Source organism: Dermacentor andersoni, chromosome 6, assembly GCF_023375885.2.
Source record: "Dermacentor andersoni chromosome 6, qqDerAnde1_hic_scaffold, whole genome shotgun sequence".
In the NCBI taxonomy this organism is placed as follows: domain Eukaryota; kingdom Metazoa; phylum Arthropoda; class Arachnida; order Ixodida; family Ixodidae; genus Dermacentor; species Dermacentor andersoni.
In genome coordinates this window covers 28,289,054-28,312,018 of record NC_092819.1, presented here as the reverse complement: position 1 = coordinate 28,312,018, position 22,965 = coordinate 28,289,054, and the positions used below count along the sequence as shown (strand labels likewise).

At 43.4% G+C, this 22,965-nt stretch overlaps 2 protein-coding genes and 1 long non-coding RNA gene across 3 annotated transcripts in view; 2 read left to right on the top strand and 1 right to left on the bottom strand.

The window, feature by feature from the left end:
* Nucleotides 1-95: 95 nt before the first annotated feature.
* LOC126521435 (solute carrier family 35 member E3-like) lies at nucleotides 96-12,279 on the top strand. The gene is made up of 6 exons (XM_050170133.3): nucleotides 96-683; nucleotides 3,464-3,574; nucleotides 5,544-5,705; nucleotides 6,872-6,954; nucleotides 9,420-9,558; nucleotides 12,096-12,279. Exons 1-6 carry the CDS (start codon nucleotides 264-266, stop codon nucleotides 12,159-12,161), a joined length of 981 nt encoding a protein of 326 aa, XP_050026090.2. The 5' UTR covers nucleotides 96-263; the 3' UTR covers nucleotides 12,162-12,279.
* LOC140218944 (uncharacterized) lies at nucleotides 10,116-14,775 on the bottom strand. Its single transcript, XR_011895107.1, has 2 exons — nucleotides 14,247-14,775; nucleotides 10,116-11,131 (listed from the first exon to the last, which is right to left on the bottom strand). It is a non-coding gene; the product is annotated as an uncharacterized lncRNA (long non-coding RNA).
* Nucleotides 14,776-14,855: 80 nt separating this feature from the next.
* Hcf (Host cell factor) overlaps nucleotides 14,856-22,965 on the top strand; it is a 54,210-nt gene continuing 46,100 nt past the window's right edge. The window contains exons 1-2 of the mRNA XM_050170112.3: nucleotides 14,856-15,047; nucleotides 19,132-19,444. Of these exons, the coding sequence (XP_050026069.2) occupies nucleotides 14,888-15,047; nucleotides 19,132-19,444 (473 nt within the window). The 5' untranslated portion in view covers nucleotides 14,856-14,887. The remainder of the gene's footprint in view (nucleotides 15,048-19,131; nucleotides 19,445-22,965) is intronic.

The window sequence follows — 22,965 nt, the reverse complement described above, 5'->3', positions numbered from 1 at the left end:
TAGTTTCGGTTTTCAAAGCTTTGCAGAAGTTGCAGCCAAGAGTTGTCTCTGGCTATGGCCACGGGCTTTGCCGTCTGTCTGTCGAATGGTCTGTCTGTGTGCATTTGAGGAGTTGAGAGGTTTCAGCATTCTGTGGTTGCAGTAGGCGTCGTGCGCGTCTTCCGTTTTGATCATTCAGCACTTCTGAACGTATTCGAAGAGATGGCTGCGGTGCGGTCGGTGTTTATTTTCGATGGTTGAACTGCGCAAGCGCCGCACTTTTGATGACCGCGATGACACAAGACGGGAAAGACGCGTCGGCGATCGCCGGCAACCGCTTCACGGCACTGTGCTTGTCGTGGAACGTGGTACTGTCAATTCTCATTGTGATTCTAAACAAATGGGTGTACGTGTACGTCAACTTCCCGAACGTTACCATGACCATGTATCATTTTCTGATGACATTCGTGGGTCTGCTAGTATGCCGCGCACTCAATGTGTTCCAAGTAAAGAAGCTTCCGCTGCGTCAGATGTTGCCTCTGGCGACGACGTTCTGCGGCTTCGTTGTTTTCACCAACCTCTCCCTGGGTCACAACACGGTGGGGACCTATCAGATCATCAAGACCCTCACCATGCCGACCATCATGGTCATCCAGCACTACTGGTACAAGAAGAACTTCTCGATGGGCATCAAGCTCACACTGGTGAGCGCACGAAAAGCTCTGCTCTTTTTGATGCGTGCCGCCACGCGTGCTTATATAAGTTTGCAGAGCACAGAATTGAAGAAATACCGCGTCTACTCGTGACCTGTCCACATTACAGATATTTGAGGCATGCACGTAGCACAGTACAAACGCCGGTTTCTATAACAATATAATCTACAATTCGGATTTTTGAGGCCTTGCGTTTTTCAAAGACCCCTGTGAGCAATTTTAACAGTGCCACTAGTTAATTACACTCCCCTGAGATGCACTCATCTTAATTCCTTTTACTCGTTGATGGTGACAGCTTTCTTACGCTAACATTTAGGTCGAGATCAAACGATAGTGCGTAACTCTGTGCAGTTTTAGAATTACAAGAGACTCACTCCTCCCTTCATTGAGCTGAACCGCAGGAAATTAATGCTATTGTAACAGCTTCAAGCCCAAAAGCTGCATGAGAGTGCTGCTATGCACAAACAAACTTATTATGCACAACATCCGAGCAGTTGAGCTTTGTCTCTCTCGTTTGCTTACACAACATAGTAAAATACATTTTTGCATGTTGTGATTGTAAAATAAGACGCAGTCTGAAAGGTGTCATTACGACAATTGTCAACAAAAGAAAAAAGGAGTAAGCTAATTAGGTTGAACATTTTATAATATACGTATGCAAAATTCACCCCTTAAAATCGTGACAACACAACGGTTTATGTAAGAGGACAAGCTCTACCGTGTGCTGCAGTTATAGGGGTTGCATGGACGTTGAACAGCAGGAAGAAGCTTCAGTACCACAAATATCAAAATCCTTATTTCAGTTTTTACAGAAAAAAACTGGAGTTGATGAGAAAAAAAAACTGTCTTGTCGACTGCTTGACATGCCTCATCAATCTGTAAAAACAGCAACAATGCATTGCTGCGTGATGATGTGTCGCTTCTAGAAACCAAAAAGTTTCAGCAGTGACAGAAAATTTTTTAATAATGCAAAAGCAGCATATTAAATATGTTGAACTTAACAGAGGCATATAATATGCACCATGACACTGGCATATCAAGCAGATTAACACCGACAAAAGTTAAAAAAAAAGAAAGAAAGAAAGAGGGACATGTAATCTAGCTTATGAAATGCTTTCAGAGCACAGAAAAACAGCATAGAACACGAAAGCAGCATGATAAATAAGTTGAACATAAGAGAGAGAGAGAAACATTTATTTCATTTTGGCCCCTGATATAAAACAAAGAAAGATGGAAGACTATTCTAACTTACAAAAAGCTTGCAAAGCACAGAAATGGACAAAGTGTGCAAGTGCTTGGGCAAAGTGTATTTCACAGTGGTTGTTATGTCTACGCCTCTTCCTGTTTTTTATTGTTTGTTTCCCACAATATGCCCACGCCTGTTATACCTCTGCAGCGTGGTCTAAGGTTGCAGTGAGTAAGTATGGAGCATGTGCTCATGACTGCGTTTGTTCCCTCCCCTAGACAGTTGCACCATAGCTCATCCCAATAACATGCACAAATGCCAGTTTGGCCATATCTCAGCAGTACCACATATATTACGTAACATACATATTGTATCGTATGGCGGTGGGTGGGGAAATTAGCTTTTCTCTGCTTTCTTTTCCTATTCACCTTGCAATTTCCACCATGCAATATTTTCCTTAATTGGCCATACAAGTGAGTTTTTACCTATAGATCAAATGAGCAAGAAGCACTGTTTCTAACTGATTTGTAGGATCCACTATAATTGCACTCTTTTGTCTTACTTGCAGTTTGTAACAATAGTGTACTCCATATCTCTAACAGTTTTAGATCTCCAAAGCATGGTTGAATGTAAGGCTGCTTTATACACTGACAAGTAAAGCTGTTATAAGGCTCTCTCTCTGGGCACTTGAAAAAAACTGGACTTCTCCTTCTTTAGTATTAGGGAATGCATTCATCGGCATGTAGAGTTGATCTAACTTGCAAACCAAACAAGAAGAACTTCATGTAACATCAGCCACAGGTGCTAACATAGAGCAAGTGCATTGTGCAACAAGTGCAACCACTGCAGCAACTCCTGGTTATAACAGAATCATGTTATTTGAAATATCACTTTCGTTATTCGTTGTCCTGACTGCAGTACATGCATTTTAGTTCGGACAAGTTGAAGTGCAGTGGTGCTAGACTCCACTTGATACAAGGTGCGGAGAAGGAAATACTTATGCAATTGTTTGGTGCAGCATACAATGCAGTGGCCCTTTTTTGAATATCAACGTCGAGAGACAAATGCTACTGTGAAGGTCACTCCACCACGTACATACCTGCCAACCCTCCTGAATTTTCTATGAAGTTTATGAATTCGGACTCTTGCTACGATTTTATGAATGAGGCATCAAGTATGAAAAAATAAATTCTGTTTGCGAAAAGAAGGTATGGCAGCACAGAATCTTTAAAAATGTGTGCAAGTAAGTACTTGTGGTGGTGTTGACACAGCCCACCTGTGGCGCTGCAAGGTGCTGTATACCACTAGCACAGCACTCAATATCTGTGCAGTGACCTCGAAGCAGCTGTCCCAACTTCCTTTCTTCTCCTCTTCCACTGCCTGAGACTTCACTGGGGCACTAAAAATAAATAATCCTTAATAAAGTGCATATGTATCCCACAAAATATGTGTGCCCAGGGCAAACAGGCTAAAAAAAAGAAAACACATAGAAGAATGAGCGCTAGGCATGCTAAGAATGCACTATGGACCATAAATCTTACTACTTTGTTTTGTGTATGAAGCTGATCTAAACAGATCTGCACAGGTACCACTGACATTGGGCGTGTACCTCAGCATCTACTATGACATCCGCTTCAACCTCCTTGGCACCTGCTACGCCCTGGCCGGTGTGTTTGTCACTTCCCTCTACCAAGTGGTACGTTCCACGTGAGGTTTCAGTTTTTGCTTGCCTGCTTACTACTTGACCGCAATTTCCAGAATCTGCTTCAACAGCTTGTCTCTTCCACTTTGCTTGCAAAAAATGCTTTGTGGCTTATCAAGACCAGCAGAGTTGAGGATTTTCTCTCCGAGGCAGTTTTGGTTTGCTTCAAATTGATGTTTGCTATGCACTGTGTTCTGAAACACACAAAAAAAGTTTTCATTGAGAAATCTCCATATGAAAAATAGAAGATGCTTACAGATCTTTCACTCATATGTAATGTAATGAAAGAACAGTTAGGCCACAAAAAATATTTATTTACAGGTTGTCTTGAAATATTCAATGCCATATAACAATTCACCTGTTAACAGTACTATTTTAGTAAAGCAATGAACGGGGCCAGTTGGTAGACGTTCATGATTGTATTGCGCTTAGTTTTACACATACGGAAGAACTAAAAATTAACATAAAAAAACGAAAAGTGAATGTATGTGGTGCAAGTGCAACCACTTTTTATTATTTTATGCTTGTTCTTTAGTACTTCCATAAGTGCAAAACTAAGCACAATACAGTCATGAAGTACTATATTATTTTGCAGTATCTCCTGCATGTAGTTGTCTTGTTGTTGCGTTGGGTGGGCCAGTATTTTATGAATATTCGATTGGTGATATCGTTTGCATATATGTTGTGGCTAGACCTTTTCACAGTGTCGCAGGTGCCTGCTTTTGCAGACACAGTGGCACTTTCTTGCGAAAAGCAAGCATTGGAGCACCACCAGTACGGGTATTCCTCAACATTCATAACCAGTGCTCCATGTCACAGTTGCTTTGGAGGTATCGAGGCAGTCATGCTAGCATGTCCATGTTTTCCCAGGCACACCATTCATGTCATTATCATGATATTCAAGTCCGCTGCAAGGCTGAAGCTCCTGTCCTCTTTCACTACAATTCCCTTCCCTTGGCACCCATTCTGTTAATAGACCACCAGTTATGCATATTGCGCACTACATGCCCTGCGAAGCTGCACTTGTTTCTCATAATTTCAACTAGATAATAGGTATCCACATTTGCTTTGATTCATACTGCTTACCATCCACTGTGGCTGGTCAGTGGCTGTGGTGGTCTGCTGCAGAGCAGGAGGTCGCAGGATTGATTCCAGGCGGCCGCGACCGCATTCCGATAGGTTTGGAGTGCAAAAATGCCTTTGTTCTTAAAGTTAGGTGCATGTTAAAGAATCTCCAAGTATAAATTAATCTGTGGGCCTCTGCTATGGCGTCCCTTGTAGCCAGTGTGTCGTTTTCTGATGTCAAACCCCCACAGTTTCATTTGATTCCTAATCCACACAGCTGTGTGAAAAAGTGACAAAGTGTTTGTGTCAGATTTGAACAATGGCTGCATTGAAGCACAAAGAATGAAATTATTTATTGGGCCTGAAAATGTTGATAGCTAAAATATGTGAGAAACAAACGTAACACTAAAATTCAGACATATTCTCATACTGTGTACAGGTTTTCAAGAACAGTTTCACTTTGCTATAACAAACATGGATATATCGATCTATTGGATGTAACAAAGTAAATCTGAAATGTTCATGGCTGGTATAGGCTTGTAACAAATATCCAATATAACGAAGGTATTTTTGTGCCAGATGCAACTTCGTATGATGAGGTTCTCAACTGTATTTGCTAGTCTTTAGCCTTCACAAGTTTGTGACCAAGATTCAAAGTATAAAGAGCGCAACTTCCTGAATGAGGACAGAATTGAAGCACATACAAGGGTGGCATTTGTCCTTGTCTGTATTCTTCGATTTTGTGCTCGTTCAGGAAGTTGTGCTCTTACACTTTTAATCATGACAAACCAACTAACCCAATCTTTGATATTACTAAGTTGAGACCGAGTATGTAGGGGAAACGCATCTCCTTCAGCGCAGCTGTGGCAGTGATGGTTGCGTCGTCTGTCTCGTGCAGTGGGTGGGCGAGAAGCAGAAGGAGTTCCAGGTGAACTCGATGCAGCTGTTGTTCTACCAGGCACCCCTCTCAGCACTGATGCTGATGGTGCTGGTGCCGCTAATCGAGCCACCCTGGGCTCCCGGAGGGTTCCTCTACCAGTCCTGGAGCCAGCTGCATCTGGTGTGTTCCCTGCTCATGTCAGTGACCCATTCCAGACGTTGAGACCGAGCAGAACATGCAATAGTCGGGGAATGAACAACGGACAAGCAAAAGACATCCTTGGAGTCACAGCTGATCACTCCTCACTTCCTGTTTTCTGGAAAAACAAAACCCACCAGATTGGCAGTGGCTGCTTGCACGTGAAGATTAATTTCTGTTTTTCTTAGGCTTACTTGTTGGGAGAAGCAGCAGCAGTATACGTGTTTATCAAAAATTTTCATTGTGCTTTTTTGTTTAGATTCGAGATGAAATAAAGGTGAAAAGGGAGAGAAAAGACAACTCACCATTGATTGGACAACTCACCATTGATTGGACCGAGCCCACAGTCATTGCTGCTTGTTGGGGTTTAGTCCCAGCAGATAGCGTGTCATATCTTCTGCTGCTTTGTCTCACTTTATCTCAAGCCTAAGTAAACATTTAATGTCCTCATATAATTTTATCGCATCACTTTGATGTGGAAATCACATCAGGTTTTCTTTATATCAGTAGCTGTTGGCTTACTTCACTTTAGGAGTGCATCATATTCTGGGGCCAAATTCACCCAGCTTTCCATTCATTGTTGATGTTTGCCATTGGCCAGCTGCTTTCCAGCATCAGGATTGGCTGACATTTTCTATTACAAAAATTCTAGCGTAAGAGCTTTTTGTGAATGCGGATTGTTGATGCAAACCATTTCTGTTTAATCTCTTCAAAACCAACATTTGTGGTATTCAAATAAATGTGCAAAATTATTGCTTTTTGAAGTTAGGAACAGGACTGCAATTAGAGTGTCGAACATCAGTGAGTTTCAGGATTGATGTTACTGCAATGTGAAGGAATTATACTTTAACAAATGGCTGAGATCTCTGGTAGTTAATAAGATAACAAAAATGAAATTTCATGCTCATGGTGACTTGCAGACAGCAGTAGTGAAGCCCTATAGTGTTGCTGTACAACAAAAATTATTGCAGTGCATGCCAGTTGTGCTACCACCATAACTGTCATACAATTTACATTGCTCTGGGATTTTACGTGCACACTTGGTTCTTGTGCTGTGAAAACTCGTATTTCACTACATCTCTGAGGCACTCAGCTTGCACGTGCCTGTTGACCACCAAGCTGAGACTCAGTGCTGGCTTTCATTGCAGATGCTGGTGCTGATGACAGGTGTGGTGGCCTTCCTAGTGAACCTGTCTATCTACTGGATCATAGGCAACACATCCGCAGTCACGTATCCTTGCTGCACACTGTATTTTGCTGGAACTGACAATGTACATGTATTGTGCCTGCCTGGTCACTTGAGATTAAAGAAAGTAGCGCTACTTGCATGATGTTTTTTTTTCTTACCCCACAGTTTCTCAGTCTCTGATAGCAAAGACCAACTCCCTCAGAGAGGCATGCCTTTCATTGATAATGCATTCACAAGCTACAAGAGCTGATTACGAAGCAAGTGAACCACGTGGCTCATGTCAGGATTCAGAGCACATTGGAAGAGCAACGGCCACAGAATGTGTAAAAATTGAATGGATACTTCATAGAAAAATCCAGGACATTTCAGCTCAATAGGGGAGACCTGTTGACAGTTACTAAGTACTTGGTTTCTGTAACTGTTTTCTTTATTCTATTAACCATCAGAAGAAATTTAATTGTACACTCAAATTTAGATATAGAAGCTGTCATACTTTTATCTCACAGTGTGACAAAGATGGATTAGATGTGTTGTGCAATTATTGCACCTATTTTCCATGTTCCACTGTGGTTTACTACAGCCTGATGAGATTTCACCAACCGGTAGACATGAAAGATGAAGGCTGTTAGGCTGTTGTACTCCCATCTCCACAAACTTGCGGTCTGCAAACAAATAATGAGTCATCTTACGGCTAAAGTGATGAGATGTGCAAGTTCATGTGCAATGTGATGTGCAAAGTCACATTGACTTGATAAATCCAAGTGCTTTCTTTCATGAGTATGGTGTGGTGTGAACGGCTTCCTATGGTTGGTTTAAATAGACAAAGGAAAGTGAAAACATAATGTTCACATGCCACAGCAGAAATTAATGTGATGCTTGCGCCATGTATGTGCAAACACTGAAAACCTTTTTCTTGTTCACATTCCGGGTGCAACAAATCAAGAGAAAGAAAATAACAAAGCCACATGCTAAAGTTGAATGGCAATGCAATTGTTTCATGCAACATAACTATCTGGGCCTGTATTATGTGTGGATTCTTTTAGTCTGATGCTATTCCTTTCTTGTCATTCGTCCCTCTGAATGGCCGATCCCAGTAATACTAGCGGGGCCCTGCTTTGTGTGAGCCACTGATGAAAAGCAAAAAGAATGAAAAATGAAAAGAATTGCTGCATAATATGGATGCTCTATTGTATAAGTTACCGCATTTACTTGCATAATGATCGCACTCCTGAATTTTGTCATCAAAATTTGATTTTTTTTCTTTCCCATGTAATGATCCCACCCCGATTTTGCCGCAGCGATATGTCGTGCGCCAAGTCTAGCTAATGATGATCATGCTTACCATCTGTAGAATGCTACGCGAACGACTCTTCAAGACATACCAAGCGGTCTGCACGCACCAAAAATTCTTAAGCAGATGCCCCATTTTATTCCTTTCATCGCTTTCCACACTTACATGAAAAAAAAAAAGTTACAACCAAACTCGGCTTGGCTTTATTATTTTTAGGCTTCATAATGGTTGTGGTCAACAACAACAACAAAAAAGGCGCCTTTCGATTCTTCTCTTCTGCACTCGTGGACACGCAACAAATTGTAAGTGGCAATGATAGTAGCCACGTTTACACTGATACGTTACACTGATAAGTGTAGTCTATTCATACGCCGACGCTTGTAACACAGCTAAGATATTCGCCCTTCCTTAGCGGAAACATGCCGTATTAGGATAGTAGTGAAGACAAATGCCGCAGTTTCGGCAGCATGCTTGCCATGTGTTTCTATGTCACTGGTAGTTAAGCACGCCCATCTCTGTTTCTGTCCCCTCAAAGTGGACATGGCTACGTTATTGTGACAGACTTGCCGATATTAACAATATTATTCATTACTAATATGGAAAAAACTGTTTCAGTGCACGTAATATACTCACGAAAGGAAAAAAAATCTTGTTTGGTGCGTTCGACTTGCTCTGCCGGCGACCATGTTTATTGTGGTCTCTCGCACTGTTACAGCGGCAGCCACCTGTTTTTGACCTGTTGTCATCCCGCATTTGTCGCGGGATGAAAAAAAAATTTATTTTCGCCGGAAATTTAACTCGCGGAACGATTGCACTCCTGAATTTGCGGAAATATTTTTGACAAAAAAGTGCTATCATTATGCGAGTAGACACGGTAATGCTTTATTGTACGGTCTAACTTCAATATAACAAAGTCACATCGAGCACTACTATATTTGTCATAAGCATACATTCATTACACACTGATATTGTCGAGAAGCATTCTAAGTTTACTTCCTTATATCCAACAATTTGTTATATCCATGTTCTTCATATCAGGGTTAGACTGTAAGGGCAAGAAAGCAAAAGTGTTATAACTCAGGCCTCCGTACACCTCTTCATCCCCTCCTTGCCCTTTTTTGTTGCCAGGGAAACCTAATCATTTTGGTTATGCCCCATCCTAACAAACTAGCAAGAAATGTGCATGATCGTGCTCCTTGACCACACACTGCAACAGCTACAACGTGGTGGGCCATCTGAAGCTGATGCTGGTGCTAGTGGGCGGCTTCATCGTCTTCCAGGACCCCATACACACCGAACAGGCCATCGGCATTGTGCTCACACTGGCAGGCGTGCTGCTGTACACGTACATCAAGGTGCAGCAAAGTGCAAAGGAGAGGCCGGTGGGAGCCAAAGCCACGATGGCGTAGCCATTGCAGTGACTCTTAGTCTCGGACGAGGGCTGCTCCACTGGGGTCATGAATCAGTTGTGCACACACATGGCACACCCACCGTGGTGGATAGTGGCACTGACAGTTTGTTGCCGAGAGTAAGGTAGCCAGTTGATTTCCCAGCCACAGTGCACACATTCCAGCACCCGTTGCAATGCATAAATGCAAAAGTGCTGTCAGTCTTTGCCTCGGAAGAGGGCTACTCCACTAGGCTCATGTATCAGTCATACGCACAGGTGAAGTACCCATTTATGGCATTGACAGTCTATTGTGAGGAACAAGGTTGCGGGATCATTTCCCAGCTGCTATACGCACATTCTGGCGCCCATTTAAATGCATAAATGACCTTGTGCCGAGATTTTGGCATATATTGAGATGTGCCAAGTAAGCAGTCAAGCCCAGATATAACACAAGTGCCTTCGTTGCACAAGGTGTAGTCATTATAATTGGACTTTTCCACAAAACTACCATTAGAGAAGAGAACAAGGTATAGAAGAACTGCTTTATTTCCAAAAATGACGCATTGTACATGCACTCGTAGAAATCAGTGACTGAGGTCTGTTTCAAGAGTGTCGAACCAATAAGAGCACTCTCCAGTTTTCACAGGCTGTGGAGGCGATCATAGGTCAGGCCTCTTCCATATACAAAATTTTTGGGTGAAGCTATGCAGCCTAAGACAGTCAATTTTGCCACCACTGGAGGGCACAGTTGGAGGCTTGCAAGTTTTTTGGTCATCCTCGTCACTGGAGGTCTCCATGTTCGAAAGCTGTCACACCCTTCCAGCAATTGCTTCAAGAGATTCAACAATCTCCAAGAGATTTATGTGATCGTCAGCATTAACAGTCATCTCGTGTCTGCAGTTGGCAAGACGAGTTGATGTCCTGTGTTCATGAGGCTGAGTAGGAGGAAATACGAGCTTCCCAGAATCAGTTTTTTAACTCTTGCAGGCTTGAGCTCCTTCCATGATGCCTTCACCATTTTCATTCTGTCTAAATGCGCGATCTGAGGGCGTGCCCTTTGTCATATGTGGACATATGAGCAGAACAGTGTCCACTATTATTGTCGCCGCCATGCCGGCCACAATCATCAATGGGACAGCTAGGGCCGAGGGCATGAGTTCTGGTACAACTGGCTTACCATGTAGCATTGCAAGGACAAGCAGATTCCAGGACCTCAATAAATAATCTTCCTATTAGCATATTGTCCTTCCCTTCCCTCAGTTACGTATCACCCATGACTAGCAGGCTCACCAATTCGTTGAGATTGTAGACTTCGAAAATCTTTATTTGTTGCTCGTGTTGCCATTCTTAGCACTGTTGGCGAACACTTGAAGAATTGAATCGGTGTCAATCAGATTTTGCATAAGTCATGTCAGGGCTCCTTCCAACTTGCAATCTGCATGCTATTAAATAAATAAAAATAAGTAAACACTGTTGCTTGCCTAAAGCTGAGTTGAAACCTTCCCCGGAAAAAGCATTTTTCCTTGCTGCTGGGAGCACTGAAAAAGAGAGAGAGAGAAAGTGCAAGAAAGACAATGCACCACACAGCTGCGACTGCCTGGTTGATGTCACGATTGCAGCAGTAGTTATGCCAGGAAAAAAAAAAAAAGGGGGGGGGAAGAAAAGTGATATGTGGCACAGCAGTGATTGGCTGCGTTCACATGACATGCGCTGTGGAGGCACCATGCAGCCTTCTCTCCTCCTCAGGTTTGTCAGAGTGCTGCCTCGCCACAATTTATTCTGCTGTGACTGATCTGACCGATGTTCCCAGTCATTACAAGTGAATGGCTCTCTCATAGAGTCCTTGCAAAACATTTTGGCTGTATAGAGACTGTTCTTAGTAGCCAAAAGTTCATTCCAAATAGAATCGTATGTGGGCTTGACTGTATTAGAAATTACCTTGAAACCCTTTACCACAATGGCATTTATGCCACATTTGCACATTTATCACTCGAAAACCACTCTGCCCCATAAATACTGGCAGAAACTCTGGAGTGTGATTGCTGCAGTACTGCTCATTAAATGCCAAAGAATCCGAAAAAGGAGTGTGCTTCCATCCTCGGCTCACAGTTTGAGCAATGCAAACATGCAATGCTATGCACACATCGTGGCTTCAGTTCCCACCTACAGTATGTAGACTTCTTAGTATGAGTGCTCTGGTCCCAAGTGTGTCACCTGTGTAGTTCTGTTTGTGATGATAGTCAAGATGTTGCCCTTTCCTATAGGCCATGTTGGAAACTTAAGCAGAAAAGCTTTAGTACCACTTTAAGGAGAAAAGCACAGGAATGACAGAAGGGAGTAAAGGATCCAGCTTAGGGAGTTCCATCATTGTAAATGCCAGGAAATGGATTGCCACGCTAATGAAAGTGCTCTTCCATAGAGAGTGAGTGACTGCTGGCCTTTGATTTGTCTTTTTGCTTGTCTGAGTGCTTGTGTTGTCTGTCCTTGCTTGTCATTGCACAGCTGAAGGAGACCCCCGACGCTACGCTGCCATCCTCAACTCAAGCCAAGCCAGTCACCAAAAGCTAGTCAGATACAAACCATGTTCTGCCTTGTTAGGTGGACCTTGCTTGCAACAAATGCACGATCAGGGATTGTTACAGCCTGGTCACTTTTGTATTAAACACTTGTTTTGGTCACAGTTTAACAGTGTGTTCTTCACCTCCGGATTCGTCTGTGTTCTTCTGTAAGCCTTTGATAATGTAACACAGTAAACTCAAGTAATTCAAACAAACCCGAAGAGTTTCTATTGGCCAGCTGTGTTCTGAAATGCACTTTGAGGCAGCTTAGTTCAAACAAGGCTTTTAGTTAATCCAAAGTTATGATCTTTGTGTGGCTAAGCAATACAGCCAAAAACATCTAATAAGGGGACATTAATACATAATTGTATATATGAAGTCAAAACGTGGTCGTGTGCGATGCTTAAGCTACCGATGGGCAACACTTAGTTTAGCATGAAGCTATAAAGCTCCTATATTGGCCTTATGCATTCACAGGTCTGATATCTCGGATGTACATACACGATGATCCTTTCTTTCTCTATAGCATGAACGCTCCCGGTGGCCGTTTGCCCTTCGCTATATTATACCTTGTTTTATGTCTACATGAAAGCCCCACCCGCACCCACCTTTATCTGGATTCGTCAGTGCTGCAAGATTGTTCGGGCAATGTGCTGTGCAGACTGTGTGCACTGAACAAGCTACTTCGCCAGCTCGTTTTATCGGTTCAGTACCATGCACATCTCTAAATGCCAAGTTAATCTCGTGTTGTTGCCCATATACAATGAAAAGCACCAATTGTCATAAGTGCATAACGTATTATTGGCACATTTTTTTGCAAACAACTATTCATTGCTCTTTTTTTTTTTTCTGAACAAAACACAAGTACACTTATATGGTACCAATATCTAAACATATGATGCAATATTATATCACATACCTCCCTATAAATATGCAAGTTTTCATCACATATTGTTTGCTTTATTGTAGTTCCCTAGGGACATGGTGCAACCAAATCTGGGAGATCAGCCATGAATCGGACAGTGCAAGGGTACCAAATATAATATTAATTTTAAGAAACATAATCTTTGTTTTGCAAGTTTTACCCATGTGCGACTTTCCTACCCCGCCATGCATGCGTCTTCATGAGTAAGTATGAGTACGTAATGGTTAAGAAACGGAAGATCCTTGTCCAACTATGCCGGCTTCTTATGCGATTCTGCGAGAAAGGGAGTAGCCGGTGCTGCCTAAAGGCGCCAACATCTCCTGAACATAACGTATATATGTAAAAAAGATACTTATGAGTATTTATCCCCACTCTCCGCAGACTCAACATTTCGCCTGTGTCACATAATCCAACTAAACATATATATATATATATATATATATATATATGGCTGATAATTTTTAAGTTTTGCACCATTGTCAAAAATCACCTGTGGCAGCATAATTCTGAGTTATTCAAAGGCGAGCACGAGTAACACAAGAAATCGAAACACATATTCAACTAATTATCAAAAAGCACTAACTTCTTAATTACTTTACGGCAACAACTTTCAGGGTGACACCAATTTGGAGGTACCAATTTTCAAATTAGGGGACAAAATAGATGGCGTTCTAGTTACTTTTCTGATTCAATGCATTTTTACGGTGTTTCACGGTACTGATGTCAAGCTGGTGTCGTTCTGGAAATTGAAGTCGATACGCCTTGCAAACTCGCCGGCGACAATTTGTAAGTTGCAATGCGTGCCGCACCGTAAAATTAATTGTGTGATTAGACATCCCGTGCATGTTCGCCTCTGAATAATCCAGCTCAAGCACTAGAATTGTCATCTGAACAGGCAGTTATAAAAGCCCGTATATGAAAAAGAAGCAATAATTAAGCGGCAATTCAAGCAACCACGTGATTTCTTTTTTTCGTTTACTCGTATCCGTTATCGTAACCGTATTCTAATGCAATTATTTTTCTCGTGTAAAACGGCTCTACTTAGGCGCTGTTTTATTGCTCTTTCTCGCTGGCCGGCGGTTGGAGGGAGGGTGACGCCCACGAAAATTTCAAATAGGCGCGAAGAGTCGTACTGCAAATCCTTAATTTACCTGAGCATACCACACTTACCAGAGCGCGGTTATATGACGAACCAGAATTTTCTATTTATCATCCATTCAGCACGCATACACGTATACATACACACACGCATACACAGTGGGCTACATGATGGGTGCACTGTTGCGGGTGTTGATTGCCCACACGCGACAGAAAAGTTTTCAGAGCAGGGGATCCCAAAACACGGTATTCCCCAACAGTCAACACACACTTCCTGGATTCATAGGCACAGTCTTTATTTTTCAGTGCAGCCACAGCGCTCGATCTACCAATTAAATGCTCTTTTACGTAACCGTGAGGAAAACGACTTTTTCAGAGCTCTCTGAACCTCCAGAATTCTGCATTGCTCTCCCCTTCTTTCCATCCCTTTCCATCCAGTCTCTGCATGCCAGTCGCCTCTGTCAGCACAGCTGCGCACTACCTGCTTAGTGCAGCTAGGAGTGGCTGAATGTGATATACAACCAAGTTGCACAAATATCTTCTATTTAATATAAATAAAATTCAGTGCAATATTTAAAAAAAATGTTCTCTATTTTTTCAGAACGTCTTCACAAATTAATTTAGCTATTTATGTGTTTCTGCACTGATATTGAATGTTGTTTATCATCCGGGCATCTTCGGTTTCTACACAAGCATTGTGGGTATGAATCAAGATGGCGGCACCCATATTGAAGTGGAAGCGGGTTACAAATACAACAGGACCAGCGCCACGGCCTCGTCATGGTCACCGAGCTGTTGCTATCAAAGATTTAATGATTGTTTTCGGCGGTGGCAACGAAGGGATAGTGGATGAACTTCACGTCTACAACACATGTAAGAACTTTGGCGGGCTCGGCTTCCGTGCAGCTCACTAACATGGCGCCGTGTATTGTCTATGGGTGCAGGAGTTGGAATCCTGTGAGCCGGGATTCTTTCCGCTACCGCTTATTTTGTTGCATGGCGGTCAGGGAGGCATGAACAGTTATTTTGCGCCTATTGTGATCCTTAACTGCTCGCTAATGATCGATCTGACGCTGATCATAACGCACTTTCGGCGTCATATCCAACATGGCGGCGCCCTATGAGTGTCATGAGAAAAGTTTTCGTGCAGTTTTCGTTGAACGCAGTGAACGAAAAACTGTCAGACGGGCTCGACGTTGGCCGCGATGTCCCGGGCTTTGTTGCTTCACGTTGTCTTAGCGATCGGCGGTGAAAAAGAAAAGTGCGAGCCGTTTGAGTTAGGCGGTCCTGAGAACTTCTCCCAAGATGGCGTCTGTTTGTAGTATGTTCGCTACCATGGCGGGCGCAGTGCGCGCGCGCTAGTTGACGGAAGTCCCAAATTTCTTGCGTTATTTTCGCAGCAGCAACGTTGTCAGAAATTTGTCTCCCGCTGCTTTTCAAGCGGGTACGACGCTTTCAAATTACCTTAATTTTTGTGGATTGTAGAATGAAAATGGGAGCCTAGCAACGTCTGAATGTTTCCTGCTCTGTGCTAGTCTTCACTCCGTTGCGCCGGTTAGGCCTAAGCCGCGTCAGATCGTACGCGGCGCCTCTGCTGGCGCGCTGCCGCCGGATTCTTTGCGGCGCTTTCTTGCGGCAACAGTGTTGCCATTTCGTTGTTTCGCGGTTATTTTCGGTTTCCTGTAACGTAAGAAGGCCAAAGCATAGCTTAACATTCTTTCCAATTGTGATGCTGTTTGCGCTTTACCATAGAGCTCTTTAACTGCGGATTTGATGTGTTTGTCGTGTCTATGTCACCTATTGCGTAAGCCTGCTGTGCAGTTTCGCTACATTTTTGGAGCGTAGCGTAAAGCGATAAGCCTAAGTTGGAAACCATGAGATGCCGGCTAGAAGATGACGATCTTGTTACTGCTCGAGTTGTTTCACCTTAATTTATATAAAAAAAAATAGCTTTTTTTTTTCACCGCTCGGTTCATGGCTGATCACCCAGAGCGGGTTGCGCCATTTCATTAGGGAACAAGAACGAGAAGAGTTGATATTCGAACGTTTTGCAGATCTAGTAGTTTCTGTTACTACAACTTTTTCGCTGTCTTCTCCCGGGCGAGGGCATTGCTTCCTCGCAGTTCCACTTCCGCGGAAATTGAAGTGATTTGTAACTGAAGTAACAAAAATTGCATTGTGACCCGCCAAAATTTGGGTTTCCAAGGTAAGTGAACGGTGCCCACAGCATTGTTCGCTCACCGAAGTTTTGTTCGTCTCAAAACACTCCTGTTTTTCTAGTGCCTACGCACAACATATGCACAATAAAGGGGTTTCTTTTAAGACTTCGAAATGCTCAGCCTGACATTTAAAGGAATTGTATCATGTAAAAGGTTATTATGGATGGACGTATACATACTGCTTGTTAGACTGATGGATTTGTGTACGAATAAAAGTGCATTTTGATACTCTGGAGGATGAGCTAAAGGGAGGCTGCTAGGTATGCTTGGATGCTGCAATTGTCACTCAAACAACAGTTGTGCATGCCTTACTTGAATTGCGTTACATTCGTTTCTTGTGTTTAAAATGAGAAGCCTGAACTCTTAATAATGTTCTCAATTTTTACAGGTTGAATACATGATGATCAGCTATTAAAGATAATTACTGATATTATTTTTCCTTAGCACATCCTTGTAGTGCTGTTGTCACTGTTTGATGCACAAGACTGCAAAGATGAGCCTGGATTGCATCAGGCTTTGCAAAAGGCAGATTGAAAATAAACTGCTCTAAATGTCTAAACCGGTTATTGCCGGAACTGAACAGGGCTGTTGAGTTGCATAGCTGGTCGATGGGACTAAATTAAAAAATTTGTTCGAGGTATCTAGAAGGGCAAATTTTTATCAAAGTATCTAAATTAAGGTCATGTCCTTAGGCGGAACATTTGAAAAGGTCATCTGTCGCTGTCACACTGATGTTACTTTTCCCATCACTTTTATGAAGGTTTAGCAGCTGCTGCTGCTAAAATCCTTCACAAGTTATTGAGTGGATTGTGTTGCAAAAAAGACCTATCACTTAGCTATTGCTATATTCTATTCTTTAAGTATTGATAAAGCCACTGTTGCTACTCTAGTCAGTCTCCATTGGACTTCTGTGACTAAAACATTTTTCTTAAAAATTGCTTTTCTGTTAAAAAAATGTTCAGCATGGTTGCTAAAAAGTTACGTTTGAGTACAAGGGCAGTTATTCCTCAAGAGGCAAGGGCTCTTAATGTGGTGCCTGTTGGTTACATAAATGACATTTTCTTTTTGGTAAAATGTAATGTTTGGTAAAACATTACATTTTACCAGAATTGATTCAGAAGTTGTGAAACCTGAGTTTGAATTTTGATGCCCAATTGACAACAAAATTCAGCAAAAGTGCTTGCAGCATCATCTGTGCTTCACATAAATGTGTGCACTGATGCCTTCATGATAGAGATAAGACTTTGTCTTTGATGGGGTGCAGGGGTGGCAAGGGTTGGGAGACTAGCCCCCAGTGCCCCCTTTCCTCAGAGGGTGGCCAGTCCTTGCTTTCTGGCAGCGTCCTCAGCCGTCTAGACAGCCTAAAGCTGCTCTTCTGGGCCCAAGCTGAGCAGCAAAGCCTCCCACTGCTTGGCCATAGTTATGATGCATGTAGTGTTAATGCCATGGGTGTTGGTGGGCGAGGCTTTGAGGCATGCCCAGATAATGATTGAGGTCAGCGCGGGCCTCGCACACTTTACAGAGTGGGGAGTATGCATCGGGGTAAATGCAATGGTACAGCATGGAGTTTGGGAAAGTTCGTGTCTGAAGTAGTGGCTAAGTGGTGGATTGAGATTTATTCAGTGTTTTGTGTGCTGGAGGGTAGCATGACCACTCTATGCGGTAGTGGAGGAGGATTTCTCTGAATGTGACCGTTCGGTCCCGCACGGCACTGCGATTCAGAACAGAGGTGTCAGAGAACAGAGATTAACAGGTGTCAAGCTTCAGAGCTGCAGTGCACTATGGTCGTAAATGGATGTTCAGTTCCTGTGTTCTTGTACCTTATTAGCATTTATTCTGCAGCTCCACCGAGGACCCGTCTTATTTATTGAGCTAAGGACCTCCAGTGTAACAAAAGCTCCTGAAAATTCATTATGTAGGACTTTGTAATTGTAACTTTTCATTGCTCATATTAAGTTGCCTAAGTTGTAGCGTGTACCTATTTGTATTTACTTTCGGTTAAATCACCAGCTTAGGAAATAGATCCGTATGGTTGGTGGGCTAGCTTTGTGGAGGAATATTGTGCGTGAATGCAACAAAAGAGAGGAAATGTAGATTTGTCATGCATCACCTCTTGACTATATCAAATGTGTTATTTGTGTTATGTTACCCACGAGGAAAGAAACTAGAAGGGAACTTAACATCATGCAGCCAGCCTTCGCAAGCCCTCTCGCTGTGATGCCATTGATTGTTCTTTTTTCCGGGCCAGTTGATTGACCCAAAATGTGATTGTGTGCCTTTTGGACTTGGTCCAGTGAATTCCGGGTAGACATCAATCGATGCAGATTTGCTTGACATTTTTGCAAGCAACTGTTCTGTGCACATTTTCTCCCACTATGCTTGTGCAACTTTTGTTGTTTATTGCAGCATACGTATTTATTCTCTTCATCGTTCTCTTCATTCTCTTTTCTTCATGCTATTTATTCTCTTCATTCTTATCAGCGAGTATAGCAGCTGCACTCGCACATATTTGTTGCACCTGTAGTCTTTTTGAAAGAGCGTGCTCTGAATGCAGCGGTGAACACCGAAGCCCACTGTGACATGATCACGTTCTGGGCCGACTTTTTCCGGCTTCAACTTTATGACATAATGCTCCTTCTTAGTTTTTTCTTTTCTTTACAATGTTACCTGTGACTCCCTCTTTTGACTGTGGTGGTGAGGATTGCCTTGATTACGGTGCCTTTTGTGTGTGCGTGCAGCTACCAACCAGTGGTTTGTGCCGCCAGTCAAGGGGGACATTCCGCCTGGCTGCGCTGCCTATGGCTTTGTGTGCGATGGAACGCGACTGCTGGTTTTCGGTGGCATGGTGGAGTATGGCAAATACTCCAATGAGCTGTACGAGCTGCAGGCGAGCCGATGGGAGTGGAAGCGGCTCAAACCGCGGCCGCCCCGGGGTGCCCCGGGGCCCCCGTGCCCACGCCTGGGACACAGTTTCACGCTCATTGGCAACAAGGCCTTCCTCTTTGGTGGCCTGGCCAACGACAGTGATGACCCCAAGAATAACATCCCTCGGTGAGTGAGCTCCCCCGTGCAGGCCGTAGTTGTGGATAGAGCCAGTACCGAGAGTGCACAAGGATGTGATAAAACATTGTTATGGTTGATTGCCATATTTACTAGATTCTAATGTTCCTTTGATTTTTTATGGCCAGAAATAAAAAATGCAGTGCCCTCGATTGCGATGCACACTTCCATTTTCATTCTTCAAAATAGGCAAAATGCAATACCCATGATTGTTGCCTCACATTAGAGGATGGGATACATGAAGCTTTTTTCTCGACAACTTTTGCATAGCAGAAAGCGCCGTCACCGCGTGACGCCCAACTTCCGCTGGCTGGGGACACACGGAGTGAAAAAGCGGCGGGTGCTGCCTCAGTGTGACCAGACAAGGCAAAACTGCTTTAGTCAACATGAAATGCACAAATACAGTTTACAGACCTTTGCTCTTTCTTCACCACAACAAAATACAAAAGGAAAACCCTAAAACTTTGTCTGAAGGTCCTTCAGTTACTTTTAATAATGTATCAGTATATTTTGTGCCTGTTTAGCGGAGAGATTCCGTTGGAAATAAGCGGTATGGCCACCCTGTGCGTAATCGGAAAAGATTGACATACAGGCATGACTCCGTCTTCCCGTCCTCTTTCTGTTCGCACCACGCGTATAAGCCTGTCATTAAATTCAACACGAGCTGCCTTTAGAGTTGCGGCCACGTCAATAACACGAAGTGCCAATCCCTCGAACAGGGAAGCGCGCGCGTGCGGGAAGCACCTGCCTGCATGTGCCGGCGAGGAAGACGAAAGTGACGGAGGTGTCAGCCAGTGAGCGATGATTGGCTGCCCTTGCTGGCCGCTTCCGATGGCGCCACATCAAAGATCTGTAGGTCCTGATCAGCGGCGGCGGACATTTTTTTCTATGCTGGGGCGCCGTCTGGCGAAAATTGCAGACTTGCCACCGTAAAAACACTCCATATATCCCGGCCTTAAGAGAGAAATATTGATTTTTTTTCTTGGGGAAAAAGAATTTATTGCAGCTGAGTCGAAGTGGATCGGGCATCATTTGTCGTCGCCCTCTGAGTTGAGATGGAAGATTGTGATTGGGATTTAGACCCCACTTATTGCAGTTCTAGTTTCATACTCTATTCTAACACACATCACATTTTATGTAATTTTTCAGAGATATTGAGTATGTTAGAGTTGACTAAATGTGGTATACGTTCAATTACAAGGACTTCTGCCTAAATACTGTGGTGACTCTTTTCCATTGCCAGCTGAATTCCATGCGACATACTACCTCACCATATTTGCTCAAGTCTAATGTGCACTTTTTTTTTCGATAAAACGGGCCCGAAAATTGTGTGTGCGTTAGAATCGGAGTATGACCCTACATCTGCGTTACCATATCACCATCGTTGATTTTTACATCTGTTAAAGCGTTTTTTTTTTTGTTACTGGCCGTGAGATCGAGCGGAGTCGCCACCTGGCGGACACTGGCTGAACCCTGATAGTGTGGGTGGCACATTGCATCGTCTGCTAGCTGCTGCTTGTTTACATGTGCGCGTACGGCACACATATCCTTTAAAGTCTGTCTGTTCTGTGGTTGTAGCGCAGTTATAAATGGTGGTACGCACCATTCCTTTGACAATGTCGTATTCGTTTGGCTTTGTGGTGTCGTCTTCGCGCTACAATAGTATCAGTGACTGCACTTGTCAAGCGCGTGCGATATGTGATCGTCGCACCCTCCGTTAATCACAATCATTAAAATGTTATGGTTGCATTGTGATTCAAGCACCTCACAAAGAGCATTTGGTGTCATTTTAAACAAATAAAGCAGTGGCTGCAATATCTGAACGCAGTGCTTTAGTGCTTCCTTGTAGCGATGCATTGTTCATTCCGCAATCTTTGTGATGCCACAAAATATCAACAAGGTGGCGTGAGATCACTCAGCAGTAGGAAAAACAATGTCAAGTGCTCTTTTGATGTCGCAGGATACAATTGATCTTAGGTGTATAATAGCACAACTGTGATTGTGACTGTGGTTAGAGGTTACACAACCATTCTTCGTTGTTTCTCAGTTGCCCTTTTATTATGTTGATATGCCACTACGCAGAAATAATTTTGCCTCGCAAGTCAATTTTCGCGCTTTGGCACTTTTAGTAGCTGCTACAAAAGGAAGTGGAAATAAAGTTATGCAAGTGGGATTGTGTAACATTGCAGGCGTTAGGCACAGGACATCGTAAAGTTTAATTGCTGGTGGCTAATATTATATAATGTACCCTTTAGCATTGTGTTAGCTCAATGGAAGATAGCAGCCATTATTTTCACAAATAAAATAAACAGTGCAATATGATTGGCTGCTAAAATAATTTAAAATTATGTGCACTATTCTCATGCATGTAATCATGCAAAACATCCTTGTGATAAAATGAAAGCTGAGCACCAAAAAAGAACACCATGAATGTACCAGAACAGAAACTGCGTTTTGCGCTCCTATATAGCAGGAATGTTCCATATGTGTTGTGCAAAAATGTAGCATTGGAGGGGAACACATCATCGGTTTATAGCAGTTAGCGCATTTCGTTCCCAAAAGATTGGCTGAAATCGCTTGTAGCGAAGCGCCGCTGTGAACATTTCAGTGCGCACTGCCGACTGGCCATCCACACTAATGCGGCGACGGTGCTGCCGCCTATAGTCTGATGTTGCAGCCAACAGCTTATTCTACCATTTCTGTCTTCCTGTTTTCTGCGTTTGCTCTATCGGCATGCAAGTGCCGACTGTGAAAACGCACAGAGTTCATCATGATGCCGCATTTAAATAGAAAGTGATGATGCGTGTGGAGACAGATGGAAATCGGGTTGCATAATGGGCGTTCGGAGTTCCCAAAACTTGCATGCAGGACGGGCGCAAACAGAAGGAGAGGCATTCTACTCCGGCGGCTGTTGTGTATGGCGTAGCCATACACAACATGGCTGCATGGCTGTATCTTGAAAGCGATCTGCAATGGGGACAGTCTAAGTGTGTAGGCGCACTGAGGGCAGACAGCTTCATTTGTGCTGTGTTCACGTCATTTAGTTCTCGTTAATGCTAGAGGGAGCACGAAAGTGAATTTGCTCGCTGCTGCTACCGCGCTTCCTTAAGTGCGAGACACATGGTGTGATTTTGGGTGCAATCGGTTGTACGACCATTTGCATCGGCAGCTGCACTCAACATGTTCTCAACCAAATCCGCCGCGCGTGCAACCAACTTGCTGAATATTGTCGTGCGACTGCCGCATCGGTCGGACGACCGCAGCCAATGACAGCGCCGGTAGCGTGAACGTCATGGCCACGTGGTAGACCCGGCGAGGTGGGGCCGGCGAGCGGGCGCCTTGCCGCTCTGATCATGTCTGTTCTTTTTCTTCTCTCCCGTTGAAACGCAGGCCTATTTCGCCGCTGACGGCGGCACATAAATAGACTACAATTTGTTTCTGACACGAAATAACTTCTAGAATAAAGTGACCTCGAAAGAGTGCGAGTTATAAAACGTGCGAAATAGTAAATC